Source organism: Pipistrellus kuhlii, unplaced genomic scaffold (genome assembly GCF_014108245.1).
Source record: "Pipistrellus kuhlii isolate mPipKuh1 unplaced genomic scaffold, mPipKuh1.p scaffold_m20_p_1, whole genome shotgun sequence".
NCBI classification, from domain to species: Eukaryota; Metazoa; Chordata; class Mammalia; order Chiroptera; family Vespertilionidae; genus Pipistrellus; species Pipistrellus kuhlii.
In genome coordinates, this window is record NW_023425404.1 from 51,254,206 (window position 1) to 51,276,590 (window position 22,385).

The following is a 22,385-nucleotide window of genomic DNA, read 5'->3' on the forward strand; positions in this document are numbered from 1 at the left end:
GACAGTGTGGTAGGCACTATGATGAACACTTTTCAAATATCTTACATCAGTGGGTTGCCAACTGGTGGTCCGCAGACCACTAGTGGGCCATGAGGTCTGAAAGGTTGGCGACAACTGTCCTACATTATCACTTTCAATCCTTAGATAGCCACTGTTCTTATCCCCCCTCCACCCCCCCTTTTTTTTTTATATAGATAAGGAATTCGAGGCAGAGAAACATTAAGTAATGGGCTCTAGGTTACACAGCCAGGATTTGAGTCTAGGTAGTCAGGTGTTAATATGTATTTTGTGGGGGAGTTCTTGGAGTTAGAGACAGTAAGTACATTGCAGTGTTACATTAATTTCTCAAATAATACTCTTGTAGGGAGTTTTCTTCATTAAGTGGGGTTTATTTTGGTTTATGTTTTTGGAATTTTTATACAAATTTTAATCCATTTGCCTTTTACGCTTCTTGTTCTTAGTTTTATTCTCTGCTTAATTTCCCATTTTTCTCTCATCTTTTTGTTACATTGATATATGTGTATCTATGTGACTTTTAAATTATGTACAGTTTGATGTCTCATTTTCAGCTGATTAACTTCAAATATCTATCTATTTGATAAAATGGAAAGTTCATAAATTTTTATCTTGGTAGAGATTATAATGATTATGATACAGTCTTCATCTTCAGGGATTGTCATTGTTTACTTATGAATTTGCCAGCTACTTCCTTCTCAATCTTTTTCTCCTTACCAAATGTTTTAAATGATTTTCACCACATGTTATTTTACAAGTGGAATATCTATTTGGTATGTTCTGTCCATATTTTGATCTTCTTTGATTCTGTTTTGTCAACATCTCCAGATTTAGCATCATTGTCTGAATTCATTAGCATGCTCTTTTACTCCTTATTTTAAGTCATTGAAGATATTTCCAAGGAATTTATTTAATTCATCTCTTTTAATATCTCAGTTTTTACACCAGAATAGATTATTTTTAAGTTATTAGCATTACTGAAAATAATGAGTCATAAATAATTATTTGACAGCATATAGCCAAGTGACATAAATTTTTCAGATATAATTTGTGATGTGTAATCAAAAAGAATCTGTGCTTCAGGTACAAGTTTGAGATACTATCGCCCCATACCAATGAAGACTGGTAGTGTATTAGTTATTTATTGCTGCATAACTGCAGAACAAATTACCAAAAACTTGTGTTTAAAACAACATTTCTTAATTTCACAGTTCTGTGAGGCAAGATTTGACTCACCTAGATATCCTGTTTCAAGGGCAGTCACAGGTTGCAGTAAAGGAAGGCTGTAGTCATCACAAGGCTCAACTGGAGAAGGATCCATTTTTAAGCTAATGGATGATTGTTAGATTGATTCAATTTTGTGGGTGGTTGGTCGGAGGGCCTCAGTTCCCTGCTAGATTTTGATACCTATTAAAAGTGGAATCAATACTGCTAGCAGAGGCTGCCCTCAGTTCTTTGCCATGTGGCCTTTCCTTGGCAGCTCGCTTCATCAGAAGATCAAGCAACTAGGGAGAGTAAAAAAAAGAATGTGAGCAAGGTAGATGTCACAGTCTTCTATAGTACAGCTGGAAGTGACATCCTATCATTTGCTGTATTCTATCATTAGAAGCAAGTCACTGGATCCACCCACATTCAAGGGGAGAGGATCAACAGCGCAAGATGGGGTTCATAAGGAGCTATTTTAGGAGTCTAGTACAGCCCTAGCTGGTTTGGCTTAGTGGCTAGAGCGTTGGCCTGTGGGTTGAAGGGTCCCACGTTCAATTCTGATCAAGGACACATGCCTAGGTTTTGGGCTTGATCACCAGTAGGGGGTGTGCAGGAGGCAGGCAATCAATGATTCTCTCTCATCATTGATGTTTCTATCTCTCTTTCCCACTTTAATCAATAGAAATTTATTTTAAAAAAAAGAAGTCTATTACACCTTGGTAACTTAAAGGATTCCGGGCTTTCTTTTTTACTAGGGTTTATTTCCTAATTGGAACAGCTGTTTTATTTATTGATATTTATTTATTTATTTATTTATTTATTTATTTATTTTAGTTAAGTGTTCTTAAGGATTTTATCCAGATACCACTTGTCCCATGATCTTCCCACTGGTAATTTAAAGTGTGATGGATCTTGGAGCCCGTGGAGGCCTACTGGGAACAGGACTTCTATAATGACAAATACATATGTCCAAGGCCATTTTTGCTGGCTATGAGTGGGATCTCTGGAACCAGAGGGAGCACATAGTGCTTCTTAAAATTGAAGATGTCTAAGCTCGAGATGAAACAGTTTTATCTAGGCAAGAGATGTGCTTCTGTATACAAAACAAAGAACAACACAGTGACTCCTGGTGACACAAAACCAGAGTAACCTGTGGAAACTCGTGCTCATGGAAAGAGTGGCATGGTTCATGCTAAATTCCAAAGCAACCTTACTGCTAAGGCCATTGGACACAGAATCTATGTAATGCTGTATCTCTCAAGGATTTAAGCTTATTGAAAAGTAAAAGCACAATGTACAAAATATATACATAAATACATATGTGTGTGTGTGTGTATATATATACATACACATATATGGGTATGTATATATATTGAACAATGGCTTCCTTTTTAGGAAGTTCTGTGCTGGAAATTCTGAAAACTGGTAAATTATATTTGGATGAGTATAAAGTGAATGATGTGTTTCTATACAGTACTTAATGCTGCCTTAATATGAAGTTACATTTGTCTGCTTCAAAGCAAAATCAACTAATTTAATCTTTTCTGCAGGCTACAAAAATGTTACCAACATTTTGCTGATGCATGTGGATATGTCAGGATTAAATTACTATCTGATCTATATATATAAAAGCCTAAGTGATTGTGACCACCGGATGACCAGCTGGTAGCTATGATGTGCACTGACCACCGGGGGCAGACACTCAATGCAGGAGCTATCCGCTGGTGCTGCTCAGCTGCATCAGGCCCCTGAGGCAGGTCTGACAGCTGGTGAGTGTTGTTGCTGTAGCACTAGGTGCGAGCCTGCGGCCGGTGCAGCGGGGCTGGGATGACCAGGAGCAGCAGGTGGCGTTGGACTGCTGGTTGTGCCTGATCCTCACAGGCCATGCCAAGGGAGCCTAGTTTAGGGAGTAAAGAAGTGGGAATCTCTTTACTTTTACCTTACATACATAATTAATTTTGAAGTGAATTTATTGTAGAAATCATATTTATCTTGAAAATCTGTCTTTTCAGGAGTGCATTTAGATCATTTATATATTTATTCATTTTTTATTAAAGTTGATATACAACATCAGATTTGTTTCAGATGTATAGTGACTCAACATCTAAATACCTTACACAGCGATCACTATATGTCTAGTAACCATTTGTCATTGTATAGTTATTATAGTGTTATAGATTATATTCCCTTTGCTGTATATTACATTTTGGTGATTTATTTTATAACTGGAACTTTGTACCTCCAAATATATTTTTTTTCTTTTTTCACCCTGCCTCCTGCCACCCTTCTCTCTGGCAACCATCAGTTTGTTCTCTGTATCCATGAATTCATTTTTATTTTATTCTGTTTGTTTTGTTTTTAAGATTCCACATATGTCATTTGTTTTTCTTGGTCAGATTTATTTCACTTAGTATGATACTCTTTAGGTTCATTCATGTTTTCTCAAATGGCAAGATTTCATTTTTTATGGTTCAGTAATATTCTGCTATATATCTTATTTGAGTAATATTCCATTATATACATTTGAGGAGTATTTTATTTCTATAATAATGGAATATTATCCTATATAATATAAGCTAATATGCAAATTTTACCCTCGACCAGGAGTTCAACCTGGAATTTGACTGGGAGTTTGGCTGGGGGACGGGGCTGGCCAGCCAACCTCCAGTGTCTCCTCCCCTTGGCTGGCCCGGTCCAATGGGCCCCTATCATTGCTATTGGGTTATCATTGCTTTTAGGCCTTTTTAGGCCAATCCTCATGCCAAATCTTTTACCATAATTTCTTGTCTGATACTTGTTATGTAGTTTATTCCTAGGGGCATTTCCTGGAACAATAATTTTTTAGTTCTGTGTGTTCATAATTGTTTATTTTTTTTTAGCCTTGAAGGTTAGTTTGGCAGGATAGAACATCCTTAGCTCACATTTTATTTCCTTGGATATTTAAATATATAATTCTATTGTCTACTATGTGTGCCACTGTCTGTCATAAGTCTTAATTTTCCCCCCATTATAAGTAATTTGAACTTCTTGCACGATGCTTGATGAGTCCCTCCCACCTCCCTTTAAAATTCAGTAGATTTATTAGGCTGTGTCTTGGTGTTGAGCTTCTGAGTTGTTTACTAAAATACATGGTATACCATTTGAACATGCAGATTTGGGCTTTTTTATTTCTAGAAATTTTTCTTGAATTATAGTGGCTAGTATTTGTTTTAATTTATAGCTTTAGGGGAGCAGTCTATAATATGTATTTTATATTTACTTTGCCTTTTACTTATCACTTTTAATTGTTTAAAAAAATTGTGTTTTTTTTCATTTTTCTCCTTTTTCTACCTATTGTATGATATCTTCTCTCATGTCTTTTCTAGCTGAGTTGTCATTTCTTTTTCTTTCTTTTTTTATCTTTTTCTCTGTTCACTCAGGTTTCCTTTTATGTCTTCCTGTTGCCTAGCGCTCTTATTTAATTTTCTAATTATGATTTATGTTGTCTTAAAGCTTCTTTTTTATATTTAATTTGTTCTGTAATCTTAGGTCACAGTTCTCATCTCCTTTAGGCCATGTTTTTCTGCTATTTCTTCATTTTCTATAGGTGGGCTATTCATGTTGTTATTCTCTTTTCTTTACAATATCATTATATTGAGTTTGATAAATAACCTTTTCCTATGGTTCATATTTATTTCCTATGCATTTTAAGGGCATTATGTAACATTAAAACTTTATTAGCTCTGATGATGATAAGCTTTGACTTACAACCTACCTATCTTTCTACATATAAAAGGCAAATATGCTAGTGTGTCTCTGACCATCTGACTGATCAGTATGAGGCACACTGACCACTAGGGGGCAGACACTCGATGCATGAGCTGCCGTGACGTGCACTGGCCACTTACAAAGAAATGGCACCGTGGACCTGGCACTGACAAAGCAACACTCAGCTTCCCCCAAGTGGGACACAGGCTCCAGCCCGAAGCGACAGCCAACACTGCTGAGACCCCATGATGCAAAATGTGGTCCACAGCCCAGCCCAGAAACAGTCGCGGTGGGCGATGGGTAATGACATCATGTAGCAATGCCCAGCTTCCTCTCCCTAGTGACTAGCCTCCTTGGACTTTCTTCAGCCCAAGAACATGACTTGCTTTATAACCAGGTGCAAACATTTTACACTTTAAGCAAGTGTCTGTGAAGCATTTTCCTGTGCCTCAACTCATTTGATACTCACAGAAGTCCTGGAGTAGATAGATAGGAGACTCGGTAGAATCCTATTTTCATTAGCCAGAAAAGGGAGATTTAGAAAGTTTCAAAACTTGATCCGACTGAAAAGAAGAAAGAAATGGTGGACCTTGAAAATCATTTCATGTTTTCTCACTGTGCAGAATATAGTCAAATACTGCTACAGTTAAATATTTCTCCTTGTGTGATCTACAATAACAGTCTGCTCCGTGTTGATATTGACTGCTGTGTTGCTGACAATTACCTGAAGGAGAAGTTGGGGTGCTTCACTGGGCTGGAAAAAGTCTAATTAAGCAGGTCTAATTAAGCAAGTTTATCTATATATATAAAACTCGCTGGTGCCAATTGCACACTTGTGTTTCTATCTGTCATCGTCGATCGTGAATTTGTTTGACATTTTTGTAATAGAGAAAGGGCAGATAGCAATATTAAAATATTTCTTCTAATTAATGTCCTTTCAATGTGCATGATTTGTGCAGTGGGTCTCTAGTTTAATTATAAGCTGTTGTAAAATAGTTACTGTACTTTATCTTTTTCTTTAGCAATATGTTTTTTCTAATTTCATAAATATTTATTATTCAGATTATTATAATTGTTTCTCCTTTCCCCCACCCCAAACTCCTCTTCACCCAGCTCCCACTCCACCCTCTGCCCTTACCTCTCCCACACTGTCCTCATCCATAGGTGTATGATTTTTGTCCAGTCTCTTCCTGAGAATTATGAATCCCCTCCCTTTCTATGCCCCTGATTCTATTATATTCACCAGTTTATTCTGTTCCTCAGATTTTTAATTCACTTGAAATTTAAATTCACTTGTTGATAGATATGTATTTGTTGTTCATGATTTTTATCTTTACATTTTGCTTTTTCTTCCTCTTCTTAAAGAATACCTTTTAGCATTTCATATAATACTGGTTTGGTGGTGATGAACTCCTTTAGCTTTTACTTACTTGTGAAGCTCTTTAACTGACCTTCAATTCTGAATGATGGCTTTTATGGGTAGAGTAATCTTGATTGTAGGTTCTTGCTATTCATCACTTTGAGTATTTCTTGCCACTCCCTTCTGGTCTGCATAGTTTCTGTTGAGAAATCAGCTGACAATCGTATGGATGCTCCCTTGTAGGTAATTAACTGTTCTTCTGTTGCTGCGTTTAATATTCTCTCTTTGTCTTTTGCTCTTGGCATTTTAATTATGAAGTGTCTTAGTGTTCCTTTTGTTTGGGGTTCTGTGCGCTTCCTGGACTTGTAAGTCTATTTCTTTCACCAGGTGGGGGAAGTTTTCTGTCATTATTTCTTCAAATATGTTTTCAGTATCTTGCTCTCTCTCTTCTTCTGGCACCCCCATAATTCTGATGTTGGTATGCTTGAAGTTGTCCCAGAGCTTCTTACATCATCTTCAACTTTTTGGATTCTTTTTTTTCTTTTTTTTTCTTTTCCAGTTGAGTGTTTTTTGCTTCTTTGTATTTCAAATCTTTGACTTGATTCTTCTGATTCTCTAGTCTGCTGTTGGGTCTCTGTATAATATTTTTTATTTCAGTCAGTGTTTAATTTCTAGTTGGTCCTTTTTCATATCCTCAAGGGTCTTGTTAAATTTATCAGCCTTTTCTAGGAAATTCTTGAAACACCTTATAACTGTGGTTTTGAACTCTATATCCAGTTGATTGTTTTCCTCCATTTCTTTAGTTGGTGATTTGTTTTCTTGTCTCCTCATTTTTGCTGCTTCCCTGAGTTGGTAGGGTGGCCTTGTGTGCTAGGTGTCCAATGGGTCAGCCTCCCAGTTACCTGAGGTGGACCCTCTTGGTGCACCCCCTGTGGACTGTGTACACAGTCTTGTATTTAAGTCTTGATTGTTGTTGGTGTTACTGGGAGGAATTAACCTCCAGGCCAATTGGCTGTGAGGACCCGCTGTGTCTATAATGGAAGAATTGCTGTGCTGGAGACACGCTTCTTGGGCAGGACTTGTTTCAGTGGGGCTTTGGTGCCATTGAGTCTTTCTCTTGAATGTGTCCCTTTTGAGAGTAGTTGAAAATCTGGTGTTGTCTCACACAGACCACTAGATACACTGGCTTCTGGATTTCCATTGGAGTGCAGGTCAGCTACTGTCTGAGGCCACCCAGCAGGAGCTACAGCAGGAACTACGGTTTTCTCCTCTTTGCTCGGGGTTTGGAGGTTTTGGAGCTGTCTGTCTGGAGTTGCAGTTTGTTTGGTTAAGCTGCGACAGGGCAAGCCATTTATATGCAAAAGTTGCTGTGTGGAGCTTGGGTGTGTTTGTAGATTGAGTGGGGCAGAGTCTCAGGGAGTCACTAGGCTAGGGCATGGCAAACAGTGATGGCTACCAGTCAGCCTTCTCTGCATTTTCAAGTTTCCAAGTCCCCACATCCCACACCGCAGTAAACAATGATTGCTGGGTGCACCTCTGCAAGAAAGTCACCTTCATTTTCCAATCCGATAGCCGATAGTCCAGTTTCTCCCCAGAAACTGGAGTTCAAGTAATCGGAGCTTGTCTCCCTTCAGGTTAAAAAAGCAGCACATCCAATCACCTGCCTCCAGCCTGATTTGCTCGCCTCTGTACCTCAGCTTTTCAGCACTTGTGCACATCTCAATGCTCTTTCCTTCTAGTTGTATTATAGAACTTCCACTCAGCCAGCTTTCCCATGGTTCTGGGTGATAGAAGTTTTATCTTTTAAAAAATATATATTTTATTGATTTTTCACAGAAAGGAAGGGAGAAGGATAAATAGCTAGAAACGTCGATGAGAGAGAAGCATCGACCAGCTGCCTCCTGCACACCCCCTATCGGGGATGTGCCCGCAACCAATGTACATGCCCGCGACTGGAATCGAACCTGGGACCCTTCAGTCCGCAGACTTTAGCTCTATCTACTGAGCCAAACCGGTTTTGTCAATAGACGTTTTATCTTTTAGTTGTAGTTTTGAAATTGTTGTGCAAGGCAGTAGTTTAGATGTTTACTTATGTTGCCATCTTGGTTTCTCCCCCTTCTTTAGCAATATATTGCTTAGGATAGTGGTCTGTCTGGGTCAACTACTATTGACACCATGCTTTCTCTATAATCTTTAAATCTCAGCTATTTGAAAGTTATATCTCTGTGTTGTAGTGTAATGTTTTTGTAGTGTCCTGCTATTTCACTGGTATCTGTAATGGAAAAATAAGTAGTTTTTAAAAATATGCACTGAACAGATTTTGGAACTGAATTTGTGGGTTCTCTCCCTTTCCAACAAACAACAGAATTAATGTATAGCATTAGTAGTGCTAATTGGTGCTGAAATGTTTGTGTTAATTAGCTAGCCTTGATATGCTATTTCTTTTGTTTTAGGTTAAATGGAAACCACCCTTGAGAGCTGGATGCCTGTGTAGCCTTTCTATCATATCATTGAATTGCAATGAGTGGAGGAGGAGAGCAGCCAGATATCCTCAGTGTTGGAATCCTGGTCAAAGAAAGATGGAAAGTGGTGAGTATATATCTGAGGGGGGTGGGAGAGGGAGAGTTAGATTGATTGTCTTGGGGGCAATTTGGCTATCTTGAAAAAAATAGCATTTTTATTATAGAATAATACATATATGTTGCTTGCTAAACCAGTTATTTTCCAGTGTTTGTTTGTTTTGGTTGTTTTTTTGCTTGATACCTTTACCTTTTTCACTCGGCCTCAAACTCTCCTCCCCTCTGACAGCTGTCAGTCTGTTCTATGTATCCATGCCTCTGTTTCTATTTTGTTAGTTGATTTTGTTCATTAGATTACACATATGAGTGAAATCATATGGTATTTGTCTTTCTCTGGCTGCCTTATTTCACTTAGCATAATGCTCTCCAGGTTCATCCATGCTGTCACAAGGAGTAAGACTTCCTTCCTTTTTTATGAGCAAATAATATTTCATTGTATAAATGTTCTACAGCTGTTTTATTCACTCATCTGCTGATAGATACTTGGGTTGCTTCCAAATCTTGGCTGTTGTAAATAATGCTTCAGTGAACATAGGAGTGCATATATTCTTTTAACTTAGTGTGCTGGGTTTCTTCAGATATATGCCCGGAACTGGAATTGCTGGGTCATAAGACAGTTCCATTTTTAAATTTTGAGGTAACTCCATACTGCTTTCCTTAGCGACTACACCAATCTGCATTCCCACCAACAGTACATGATTTCCCTTTCACCGCATCCTTACCAACACTTGTTGATTTATTGGTGATAGCCATTCTGATAGGTGTGATGGGGATATCTCATTGTGGATTTTATTTACATTTCTCTGATGATTAGTGATATTGAGCATGTTTTCATTTGTCTATCAGTCCTCTTTGGAGAAGTGTTTATTCAGGTCCTTTGCTCATTTATTAATTGGATTTGTGTGTGTGTGTGTTAAGTTGTATGAGTTTCTTGGGTATTTTGGATTGTAACCCCTTATCAGATGTATCATTGCCGAATATGTTCTCCCACTCAGTAGGTTCTTTTCATTTTGTTGAAGATTTTCTTTGCTGTGCAAAATTTTTTTGGTTTGATGGAGTCTCATTTATTTGTTGTTGTTTTTTTCCTTGCCCAGAACAATATATCAGAAATTTTTTTTAACAGTTTGAATGAAATCCAAATAAAATCTGGATATTGCTATTGGTGATATCACTTAAGTTTTTAAATTTTTTTTATTTTTTTTATAAGTTTTTATTGTTCATATTATTACAAATGTTCCTTTTCTTCCCCCCCCCACCATTGCTCTCCTCCACCAGGTTCCCACCCCACCCTCTGCCCTTTCCCCTCTCCCCATTGTCCTCATCCATAGGTGCACAGTTTATGTTCAGTCTCTTCCCACGCCCCCCTCTCCCCTTTTCCCCAAGAATCCTCAGTTCGCTCCCCTTCCATACCTCTAATTCTATTATATTCAGTAGTTAATATTGTTCATCAGATTTTTTTAATTTCCTTGGTTTTTAGATTCACTTATTGATAGTTACATATTTGTTGTTCATAATTTTTATCTTTGTTTACTTTCTCTTCTGAAAGAACCCCCTTCAGCAATTCATATAATTCTGGTTTGGCAGTGATGAACTCCTTTAGCTTTTTTTTATTAGTGAAGCTCTTTATCTGGCCTTTGATTCTGAGTGATAGCTTTGCTGGGTAGATTATTTTTGGCTGTAGGTTCTTGCTATTCATCACCTTGAATATTTCTTGCCATTCCCTTCTGGCCTGCATGGTTTCTGTTGAGAAGTCAGCTGACAATCGTATAGGTGCTCCTTTATAGGTTACTACCTTCTTTGCTCTTGCTTCTTTTAATATTCTCTCTTTGTCTTTTGCTCTTGGAATTTTAATAATGATGTGTCTCGGTGTGGTCCTCTTTGGATTCCTTTTGTTTGGAGTTCTGTGCGCTTCCTGGACTTGTAAGTCTAATTCTTTCACCAGGTGGGGGAAGTTTTCTGTCACTATTTCTTTCAGTATGTTTTCGATATCTTGCTCTCTCTCATCTTCTGGGACCCCAATAATTCTGATGTTGGTTCGCTTGAAATTGTCCCAGAGGTTTCTTACATTATCTTCAATTTTCTGGATTCTCTTGCCTTCTAGCTTCTGTGGAGGAGTGTCTTCTGGCTCTTTATGTTCCAAATCTTTGACTTGATTCTTGTGATCTTCCCTTCTGTTTTTAGGACTCTGTAAAATATTTTTTATTTCAGACAATCTATTTATTTCTTGTTGATCCCTTATCATTTCTCGATGACTCCTTATTAATTCTAGTTGATCTCTTTTCATATCCTCATAGACCTTATCCATCTTTTCTAGGAAATTCTTGAAAAACCTTATAAGCGTAGTTTTGAACTCTATATCCAGACGCTTTTTGTCCTCCATTTCGTTCGTTTGTGATCTATTTTATTGTCGCATTTCGCAGTTACAGATGGGATGGGGTTTCAGGGTGGAGTCTGCAGCTTTGGCTTCCGTCAGCCCCGCCCTGTGCGGGTCCTTCGGTGCTCGCTGCCAGCGCCTCTGAGAGAAAGGTGTCCTCGATTTTCGCCTGCTGCCAAACAGTCTGTGCTCTCCCCCAATGAGCCCGGTATTGGGGTTCAGTTCAGTTGGAAGTGGAGTTGGAGGTGGCGTTCAGAGCAGTCTGGAGCCCCAGTCTCCTTCCCGTCAGGGCAATCCCGCGGCACAGCGACCGTCCCTTCTCTGTGCGCAGTGAACGCACCGCCGGGACCTCCTTTCGCCGCTTCCCCGGGGTTCGCCTTATAGCCCGGCTCCCTATGGCTGAGCCTGAGTCCCCGGGGTCTGGCCTAAAACTGGAGATCAGAGCAGTCGGGGGCCCAGCACAGTCAGAGTTTTATCTCCTTTCTGCTAGGGAACGCCCGCCAGGCACTCGGCCTCCCTCCTCTCCGGCTCTGTCCTCTCCGCGCACCGCGTCTCCGTACCTTGGCTTTTCCAGCTCCTCCGCACCTCCTTCTGGTTTTCTCCTTGCTTCTCACTGTAGAATTTCCAGTCAGTCAACCTTCCTGTAGTTCTGGGCAATGTCCGTTTTATATTTTAGTTGTATTTTATTGAAATTGTTGTGTGCGACTGCGGCTAGGTGTTCACCTGGGCGCAGCCATCTTGGATCTCTTTAAGTTTTTAAATTTTTATTTATTTTTACTTACAATTTATTTGTTGCAGAAACTAAGCCATTTGCCTGTACAATTTTCCATGTTTTGTATTTTTACAGTTGCTTCCATGTGGTGTTAACATGTTTCTCTGTCATGTATTTTATGTAAATTGTTAATTATGCATAGAGGTTTGATTAAATCTGAGATGGGGGTATTTTTCTCATAAAAGGTATTGTGAACTTTCAATAGGAGGAGCATAATATCTTATTGCCCATCATTTTAATGGTCTCACAACTATGGTTCATCATTGTTTAGGTCTCTTAATTGATTAGGGATTGCATTCTTTCATTTATTATTTAAAGTACATTATAAAGTGAAATTTCTCATCCTCATCTGTTTATCTGAGATATAATTTTATTAGGAAAAAAAGAAAAAAATGCTTGATTCTTTTTCTTAATTTATCAATTTTCAAAATAATGAATTGGCTCCCTAACATAGTCTGAAAGTACCATAGACTGAAGAGAATTTTTAAAATTACAACTAAGAAATTTTTAAAAATCTTTATTTTTCAGATTATTACAGTTGTTCCTCTTTTTCCCCCCAATTCCCACCCCACCCTCTGCCCTTACCCCCTCCATCTCCACTGTCCTTATCCATAGGTGCACGATTTTTGTCCAGTCTCTTCCCCCACCCACCATACCCCTTTCCCCCTGAAAATTGTCAATCCACTCCCTTTCTATGCCCCTGATTCTATTATATTCACCAGTTTATTCTGTTCCTCAGATTTTTAATTCACTTGAATTTTAGATTCACTTGTTGATAGATATGTATTTGTTGTTCATAATTTTTATCATTACCTTTTGCTTTTTCTTCCTCTTCTTAAAGAATACCTTTTAGCATTTCATATAATACTGGTTTGGTGATGATGAACTCCTTTAGCTTTTACTTATCTGTGAAGCTCTTTATCTGACCTTCAATTCTGAATGATAGCGTTTATGGGTAGAGTAATCTTGGTTGTAGGTTCTTGCTATTCATCACTTTGAGTGTTTCTTGCCACTCTCTCTGGCCTGCATAGTTTCTGTTAAGAAATCAGCTGACATCACCGAAACCGGTTTGGCTCAGTGGATAGAGCGTTGGCCTGGGGACTGAAAGGTCCCAGGTTTGATTTCGGTCATAGGGCATGTACCTTGACTGCGGGCACATCCTCAGTGGGGGGTGTGCAAGAAGCAGCTGGTCGGTGATTCTCTCTCATCGATATTTTCAACTCTCTATCCCTCTCTCTTCCTCTCTGTAAAAAATCGATAAAATATATTAAAAAAAAGAAAAGAAAAGAAAAAGAAATCAGCTGACAATCGTATGGTTGCTCTCTTTTAGGTAACTGTTCTTCTGTTGCTGCGTTTATTTATTTCTTTATTTTTAAATATATTTTATTGATTTTTAACAGAGAGAAAGGGAGAGAGAGAGGGAGCTAGAAACGTCGATTAGAGAGAAACATCGACCAGCTGCCTCCTGCACATCCCCCACCGGGGATGTGCCCGCAACCAACGTACATGCCCCTGACCGGAATCGAACCCGGGACCCTTCAGTCCGCAGACCGACGCTCTACCACTGAGCCAAACCGGCTTCGGCTGTTGCTGCGTTTAATATTCTCTCTGTCTTTTGCTCTTGGCATTTTAATTATGATGTGTCTTGGTGTGGTCCTCTTTGGATTCATTTTGTTTGTGGTTTTCTGTGCTTTCTGGATTTGTAAGTCTATCTCTTTAACCAGGTGGGGGAACTTTTCTGTCATTATTTCTTCAAATATGTTTTCAGTATCTTGCTCGCTCTCTCTTCTTCTGCCACCCCCATAATTCTGATGTTGGTATGCTTGAAGTTGTCCCAGTGGCTAAAATATCTTCATATTTTAGGATTCTTGTTTCTTTTTGCTTTTCCAGTTGAGTGTTTTTGCTTCTTTGTATTTCAAATCTTTGACTTGATTCTTCTGATCCTCTGGTCTGCTGTTGGGTTTCTATATATTATTCTTTTTTAAAAACATATATATTTTGATTTTTTTACAGAGAGGAAGAGAGGAGAACAGAGAGTTAGAAACATTGATGAGAGAGAGAATCATTGATCAGCTGCCTCCTGCACACCCCCCACTGGGGTTGTGCCTACAACCAAGGTACATGCCCTTGACCAAATCCAACCCGGGACTTTTCAGTCCACAGGCTGACGCTCTAACCACTGAGCCAAACCGGTTTCAGCTTGACTTGCTTCTTGCGATCCTCTAGTCTGCTGTTGGATCTCTGTATATTATTCTTTATTTCTGTCAATGTATGTTTAATTTCTAGTTGGTCCTTTTTCATATCCTTGAGGATCTCACTAAATTTCTCGGAGGTTTCTAGAAGATTCTTGAGTAACATTAAAACCATGATTTTGAAATCTATATCCAGTTCTTTCATTTGTGACCTATTTCTTTGTCCCCACATTTTGGCTGCTTCCCTGTGTTGATTGAGTGGCTTTGTGTGCTAGATGTCATATAGGGCCCAGTGGCCCAGCCTTCCCAGTTACCTTGATGCACCCCTTTGTGGGCTGTGTGCACATTCTTGTTGTAGTTAAGCCTTGATTGTTGTTGGTATCACTGGGAGGAATTGACCTCCATGCCAATTGGCTGTGATGATCAGCTGTGTCTACAATGGGAGGACTTTTGTGTTGGAGACACCCTTAGGGGGCAAGACTTGCTTCAGTGGGGCTTTGGTGCTCACTGAATCTGCCCCTGAGTGTATCCCTTATGGATCTGAGGCGTTGTAATCTGGCTGGTCCCACTGTGATTACTGGGTACACTGGCTTTTAGATCTCCAAGGAGGTGCAAATTTAGCCTCTGTCTGAGGCCATCCAGCAGGAGCTACGGAAATATCTGCAGATTTCTCTAATTTATTTGGGGTTTGAGGTGCCCAGATAAGACCCAACTGTGAAGTAATGCAAGCTGCTGTGGGGCCTTGGGCCTTCTTTTGGGAGTTCTGGGGCTCTCTGACCAGCTGCAGTTTGTTTGGTAATTTTAGATTGCAAAAGGCCAATCCATTCATATGCAAAAGCCTCTGGGCACAGCTTGGATGGGGTTGTAAATTGTGTGGGGCTGGGTCTCGGAATCAACAGGATGGAACAAACAAACAGCAATGGCTGACTGTTAGTTCTGCCCTAAGAGGCCCCCAGGTCTCAGTGTCCCACAATAATCGCTGCAAGTACCTCTGAAAGAAAGCCGCCCTTGTGTTCTGGCCAAGGGCGAGATGCCAGGCAGTCCAGTTTCTTCCCATATGAGTCTGGGTCCCCAGAGTCTCACCTGGAACTGGAGTTCAGAGCAGTTGGAAGCTTGTGTCTCCCTCCCGATTGGAAAAGAACAGCGCACTCAGTTGCCAGCCCTTTTCCACGCGTGAGCCTTCATATCTCCGCACTTAACTTCTGTAAGTCCTCTGAGTCTCAGTGTGCTTTTCTCTTTCCTTCTAGTTGTAGAATTTCCACTCAGCCAGCCTTCCTGTGGTCCTGGATGGTGTCCGTTTTGTCTTTAAGTTGTAGTTTTGAAGTGGTTGTTCGAGGCATCAAGTTCAGGTGTTTGCCTATGTCACCATCTTGGATTCTCCACAATTAAGAAATTTTTTAAAATTATAACTAAGAAGACATGGATTTAAACAAATTTAATATGTTTTAGTTCACCCATATTGATTTTCAAATTGTTTCATTTGACTAAAGGGACACCCTTCAGGTTGTCTCCTGAGTTCTTTGAATATGATTCTAGCAGTCTTTTGATGTCTTCTTTGTCCTAGACTTGAAATCTGCCATCTCTCCTCCTCTTAAGGGATATTTAAGTATATCCAAAACAAAATATATCCAATCTTTTCTTACCTAAGATTTTGTTTCATTAGCAGGTTTAGCAAAACTATTTTAGTGGTTTCCTTAATCTACTAACAAATTAGAAAAAGAAGATCTTTCCTCTAGAAATAAAAATTTAGTTTTTAGAGTACATTTGATCAGGCAAATCAATAGGTTTTGAAATTTACTTAAGTAAATGTAAAGAAAGGACCATGTCATCATCATGGATTGTGCAGGGAGATTCCAACATTTGGTAATCTTTTATGTAAGTCAAGAGTGTTACTTAGGTAAGAGCTTTGTAGTACCGGCTGTGATAAAGATTGGCTGTTCACCAGGAGACATATCAAAAGGTGGTAAACGCAGCTATGCCTGGAATAGTTGTTATTTCCTGATAAGTAGAGCTCATATCTAGAGAATGTCGCCCAAATTTGGGGGGCACAATGGCAATTTTAGTGAGAAATCACAGGCTCATTATTAAGGATTGTGTTTTGGTTTTCTACTTTTATATAACAAACTACATCCAAATTTAGAGGCTTAAGCAGTTACTCATTTTGTTCATAATTTTGTGGATTAGGATTTTGGGAAGAGTGAGCCTGGGTGATTTGTCCCTTAGTCATGTGGTACTATTAAGATTGGTTGATCTGGATAATTCACTGCTAGATGGTTTGTTTGGTATCTTGGGATCCTCACTTCCCTCACCACTCCCAACTTGGGGGTTCATTTTTCTAGGACCTCTTTACAGGGCTATGACTTCTTAAGTGGCAGCTCTTGAGAAACAAGTTAACAAAAGGTATAAGGCTGGTTCAGAACTTTGCAGTGTTACTTTGCAATTTTCTGTTGGTTAAAAAAAATCACAAGATTCACACAAATTTAAGGGGGTGGGGAAATGGACTTGACTCTACCTCCTGATGGGGAAGCAGTAGGTTCACCCTGACAAAGTAAAAATGTTGGGCAATATTGTTGTGGATGTCTTTAGAAAACAAAATCTGTCATAGGCCTTACCTTTATTCTTTCTCTAATCTGCATTACTCCATCATAGTAAACTCTCTGTCTCTCTACCTCATGAGCACTGATATCTTAGGGCTTTGTCAAGTTCAATAAAAAGTTAATGCTCTACTGTTACTCAGATGATATTATAAGAATAGACCAAGAGCAAAATTATTTACTTCAGCCTAGATTTTTTTTGTTCTGTCATTTGGTAAGGTTTTTTGTGAAGGAAAACATGAAGCCACCTCTCATCACAGTCCATAATTAGAAAGATGTTCTCATTACTTTTAATGAGCTTTTTAAGTTACACTAGGCTTTTTTTAATGAACATAATATATATATAAAGACTCACAAGTACCAATCAGGACACAACAAAGAGGGATTTACTTAACCAAAATTAAGTTCTGGGACTTCTTTTTAATTCTAAACTCATACCTGAGTTTCTTCTGGTATCTCTTCCCATCATTACCAAACCAAAATAAAGAAGGATTATGGTTCATATATACAAAGCAATGAATGGTTACTTAGCAATGCAGGGTGAGACAGAAGGAGGTTTATAATTGTGAGTACACAAAACACAAAGTTTATTCTTGCATTATTATTTATTAATATATTTTTCATATGAACAACTGTAAACCTACTTTTGCCTTACCCTGTATATATAGTTATCACTTTTGTTTTGCTCGGGGAAAACAAAAAATAATCGAGTGGACTTCTCTTTGAAGAAGCTTACTTTCACTATAGAGGGCCAGGACACTAACAGTGGAAAGTTGGAAAGGTAATCAACATAAAAGATAAAAAATGCAGGGTGGTGTTAATATAAGTGTTGTCTTAGGTATTAAGCCTAGTAAAATGACTAAGTGATTAAGCAAATAATTCCTGTAGAAATTCAGAAGATAAAGAAATCAGCCTAGCTGAAACCGGTTTGGCTCAACGGATAGAGCGTCGGCCTGCGGACTGAAAGATCCCGGGTTGGATTCCGGTCAAGGGCATGTACCTGGGTTGCGGGCACATCCCCAGTAGGAGGTGTGCAAGAGGCAGCTGATCGATGATTCTCTTTCATCGATGTTTCTAACTCTCCCTCTCTCTTCCTCTCTGTAAAAAATCAATAAAATATATATATTTTTAAATTAAAAAAAAAAAAAAAGAAATCAGCCTAGATACAGTAATCAGTATTGACCCATCAGTTGAGGTGAGTCCTCTGAGATGGTGAGGATTCAGGACTCTGTGCCTCCAATAATGACTTTCTACATTATAGTACATTCTATATAGATAGTTGATAATATGGTAAAGAGAAGACCTAGTTTCAGGAAGGCTAATTGCATGTTGTTTCTAGCTTACAGAAATAACATGAACTCCAGTTTAAAACAGGAGTTTTCTGTGTGCTCTTTGAAGCCTGTTCAGTGCCTCGGAAAGGAGGGTAAATGCTGCAGAGAGGACTTGGCTCTGGCTGCCCTATTTCTACCCCAAACTCCCCACATACACATCTCAGTTAGGTTTCAGATAAGATTGCAACTGGCAAAAATATTTCATGCTTTAAAAAGTCTTCAAATGATTACCTTAGAATCAAAACAACAAATCTGGTTGTTGAGAGGCATTTGTGGGAAGTGAAGCTTTCTTCAGATATTGTGTTTTTGTGACAGTTCTAATGCTAATTGTAGACCAAATTTTAAAATTGTTTGCATCTGAAATATTTTTTTAACTTTTCGTGGACAAATTTGTGGAAAAGGTTCTAATGTTATTTCTAGGCATTTGTTTTCTTCTTGGCATATGGTTAATTTAATAATATTAAGATCTCTTTATAATAAAATAGCAGTAGCAAAATTGTATATATATTTAATATCAGATACTAGTTGTTTTCCAGTTAGAATCTTCTAGTAATTTTGTGTGTGTTCTTATTTCTTATGCAGTTGAGGAAGATTGGGGGTGGGGGCTTTGGAGAAATTTACGATGCCTTGGACATGCTTACCAGGGAAAACGTTGCACTGAAGGTAGAATCAGCCCAACAACCAAAACAAGTTCTGAAAATGGAGGTTGCTGTATTGAAAAAACTACAAGGTAAGTTGTTTTACATGATATATGAAACAATTTAAAATTTATTTCTTTCTGAACCTCGATTACATTTTCTAACTATTAATTAAATATTCTAGTGTAATTTTGTTATAAACATGCTGAGCATATTTCTCTTGAAAATTTTATCTCTAGCTGGTAATAGTAGAAAGAATGATTGCTTAGAGTAATTGGACTTTGGCAATTTGTTTTCATAGTGAGTAGGATGAGAGGGAGTGAATTACCTGAAACATTTTGTGTTAGAAAGTGTTTATTGTTATTGTAAAAACTAGAGGCCTGGTACATGGGTAGGGTCCCTAGGCCTGGCTGGTGATCAGGGCTGATTGGGGCCTTCCGGCTGCTGGCCAATATAACGGTATGTAAGAAATGTTTTAATAAAAATTTTGTAACTTAATTTTTATAATATCTTGTTATATATAACTAGAGGCCCGTTGCACAATATTTGTGCAATAATAAGCCTTCCTTCCCGGGCTTCGCTCCCGGCCACCCAGGAGCTGCTAAGTCCCCACTTCCTGGCTACCTGGAAGCCGCCAAGTCCTCACTCCTGGCTGGAGCACCATTCCTGAACCCCCCATCTCCCTCCCCCTCATAACAGGTGTCGGCGGGGCCTGTGGCTCCAGCCCTACATATTCAAATTAACCTTACATCTTTGTTGGGTTAATTTGCATACTCGCTCCTGATTGGCTGTGGGTGTAGCAGAGGTACAGTCAATATACATGTTTGTCTGTTATTAGGTAAGATTATTAATATCGAGCTACAACATTCACTAATGACTGATTACATAATTGTGTTGCATTCATTTCCCTTTCATGCCTTACGTGCAGGCGCACCATTTCTCTTCACTAATACTAGCAGTGAATATTTTAGCATTTGATGGTCATGTCACTAGTATTGGACTGACTTGTTTGCTGTGTGCAACAGGAAATATTTTGCTTTTGGAGAACAAGAAAAATAGGTTCATTTGCGTTACACTTATTAATTTGTGCAGTTATTCATTGTCTGGTAAGTTAATGTTCAATCTACACTCCTAAGTTGTACTTGGTTTATACAGATGTATTTGAATATTTTAGTCACTTCCAAAACTAAACCACCTGTCTGTAGGCCTATTTGATAGTACTTCTTCACTCATTATTATCTAAAGTATTCCTGGTAAATAGAACCATAAAACTTATTAAGAAGAAAAAATATTCTCTGGCGTAAGAGGAAAAAATATTCTGTCCTATGAGTTTAACTCTGATCACTAGTAATTCTGCAGTACCGCATGCACCTACCGTCAGAAGGTACTTTTTAAAAAGTTAGATTTCCATTATAATCTTAACAAAATTTGATACATGTCTAGAATCTTGCAGGTGAGATAGATGAATCTTAAATTTGATTTTTTCCTAACTTTTTATAATGAAAAATTCAAATATATGAAAAATAGAGAATCATATAATGAACATTCACATAGTACTCAGTTTCAATAAGTATTAATATTGCTCAGCCTTGTTTCTTCTAAATCTCACTTCTTAAAAAAAAATAAAAATAATAAAAAAAAATAAATAAATAAATTTAAAAATCTCACTTCTTTAACATTTACCCTACCGTGCTGGAGTATTTAAAAAATCCTAGACATATATTATCTATAAATACTTCAGTATGTCTCTCTAATAGATCAGGGCTTCTTTAAAGACAAAGAAGGAGGAGGAGGAGCAGGAGGAGAGGAGGGAGTGGGGAGGAGGAGGAGGAATATTCTTTATTTTATAGAATTTATTTATTTATTTATGAAGTATCAGATAACTCGGGAATTTGTGGAGTTTTGGGGGGGGGTGTTTGGAAATATATCAATATTTGACAGATACTACTTTGCCTATGAGAGCTTTGTTGATTTTGTGAATTAATTAAAGTGTATCTATTGGTACATAAAACGTCTTAGCCACTTACCCTCACACACATAAAAAAAAAAATGGCATGAGAACATATTAAAGGTAGTGTATGTTAAACTTTAGAAAAATTTGGGGGATCTGTGTTATTGGAAAAATGAAGTAATAAGGCTGTGGAAATGCTTTAAGTGACCAGTTTTAAGAATGGATTAGAGGACCTCATTGGAGAGGAAGCCTATGTTCTAGTTTTTCTTTAATTTTATTTTTTAGAACCATTTTAGGTTTATAGAAAAATTGAATAGAAAGTACAGCTTCCCATATTCCTTCCAATCCCCAGCTTCCCCTATTATTAACATCTTGCATTAGTGTGGTACATTTTACAATTGGTGAACCAGTATTGATACATTGTCATTAACTAAGTCCATAATTTACATGAAGGGAGTCCTCTTTAAAAATATATATATATTTTAGCCGAGGCCGGTTTGGCTCAGTGGTAGAGCGTTGGTCTGCGGACTGAAAGGTCCCGGGTTCGATTCCGGTCAAGGGCATGTACCTTGGTTGCGGGCACATCCCCGGTAGGGGGTGTGCAAGAGGCAGCTGGTCGATGTTTCTCTCTCATCGACGTTTCTAGCTTTCTATCCCTCTCTCCTCCTCTCTGTAAAAAATCAATAAAATATATTAAAAAAAAAAAAAAAAAAATATATATATATATATATATATATATATATATATATATATTTTATTGATTTTTTACGGAGAGGAAAGGAGAGGGAGAGGGAAAGAGAGCCAGAAACATTGATGAGAGAGAAACATCAAACAGCTGCCTCCTGCACACTCCCTACCGGGAATGTGCCCACAACCAAGGTACATGCCCCCTGATCAAAATTGAACCTGGGACCCTTTAGTCCACAGGCCAACACTCTATATCCACTGAGCCAAACCAGTTAGGGCAAGGGATTCCTTTTTTAATAACATAAACATAATAGTCTTAAATACCTAACAAAATTATTTTACCTTACTTGGTTTGGCTCAGTGGACAGAGCGTCAGCCCTCACTGAAGATCACAGGTGTGATTCCCAATCAGGGCACATACCTAGGTGGTGGGTTCCATCTCCAGTTGGGGCATGTAAGGGAGGCAACCAATTGATGTTTCTCTCTCACATTCATGTTTCTCTTTCTTTCTCTCTCCCCCTTCTTCTCTTTCTAAAATCAATAAACATATCCTCAAGTGAGAATTTTTTAAAAAGTTTTTAAAAATCAATACTTAAGTTATTGAATGACTAGAAAGTTGTCCTGCCTTTCTGTGCTATTTTTATCCCTCTTATGTCATGTTGTGAATGATCAGCATATCGTATCTCTTGTGTTCTTTCAAACACCAACTTGAATATTACTTTGGATCAGAAGGTAATTAATTAAAGGTTTATTTATTTATTTTTTAAAAATTATCCTCTAAATTAGGGGTGTCGAACTCAATCAGAGAAGGGGCCAAAATCTAAAATCCAGCCTAAATCGCGGGCCGAATGGTTTACTGAACAGTCATAAACTGTCATTGTGATGGAAACGCAGCGGAGTGCAGTGATGACAGCGCGGTGCGGGCCACATTGCAAGGCC

General features: G+C 38.4%; 1 protein-coding gene across 7 annotated transcripts in view; it reads left to right on the forward strand.

The window, feature by feature from the left end:
• Positions 1–22,385, forward strand: part of TTBK2 (tau tubulin kinase 2) — a 133,631-nt gene that overhangs the window by 18,159 nt on the left and 93,087 nt on the right. For 4 of the 7 annotated variants that reach the window (XM_036444631.2, XM_045583433.1, XM_036444641.2 and 1 more), the window contains exons 2-3: positions 8,782–8,917; positions 18,753–18,900. In XM_036444631.2, coding sequence (XP_036300524.1) covers positions 8,849–8,917; positions 18,753–18,900 — 217 coding nt within the window. In that variant the 5' untranslated portion in view covers positions 8,782–8,848. Of the gene's footprint in view, positions 1–8,781; positions 8,918–18,752; positions 18,901–22,385 lie in introns of those variants that run through there. The other 3 variants (XM_036444657.2, XM_036444676.2, XM_036444666.2) reach the window with 2 other exon arrangements.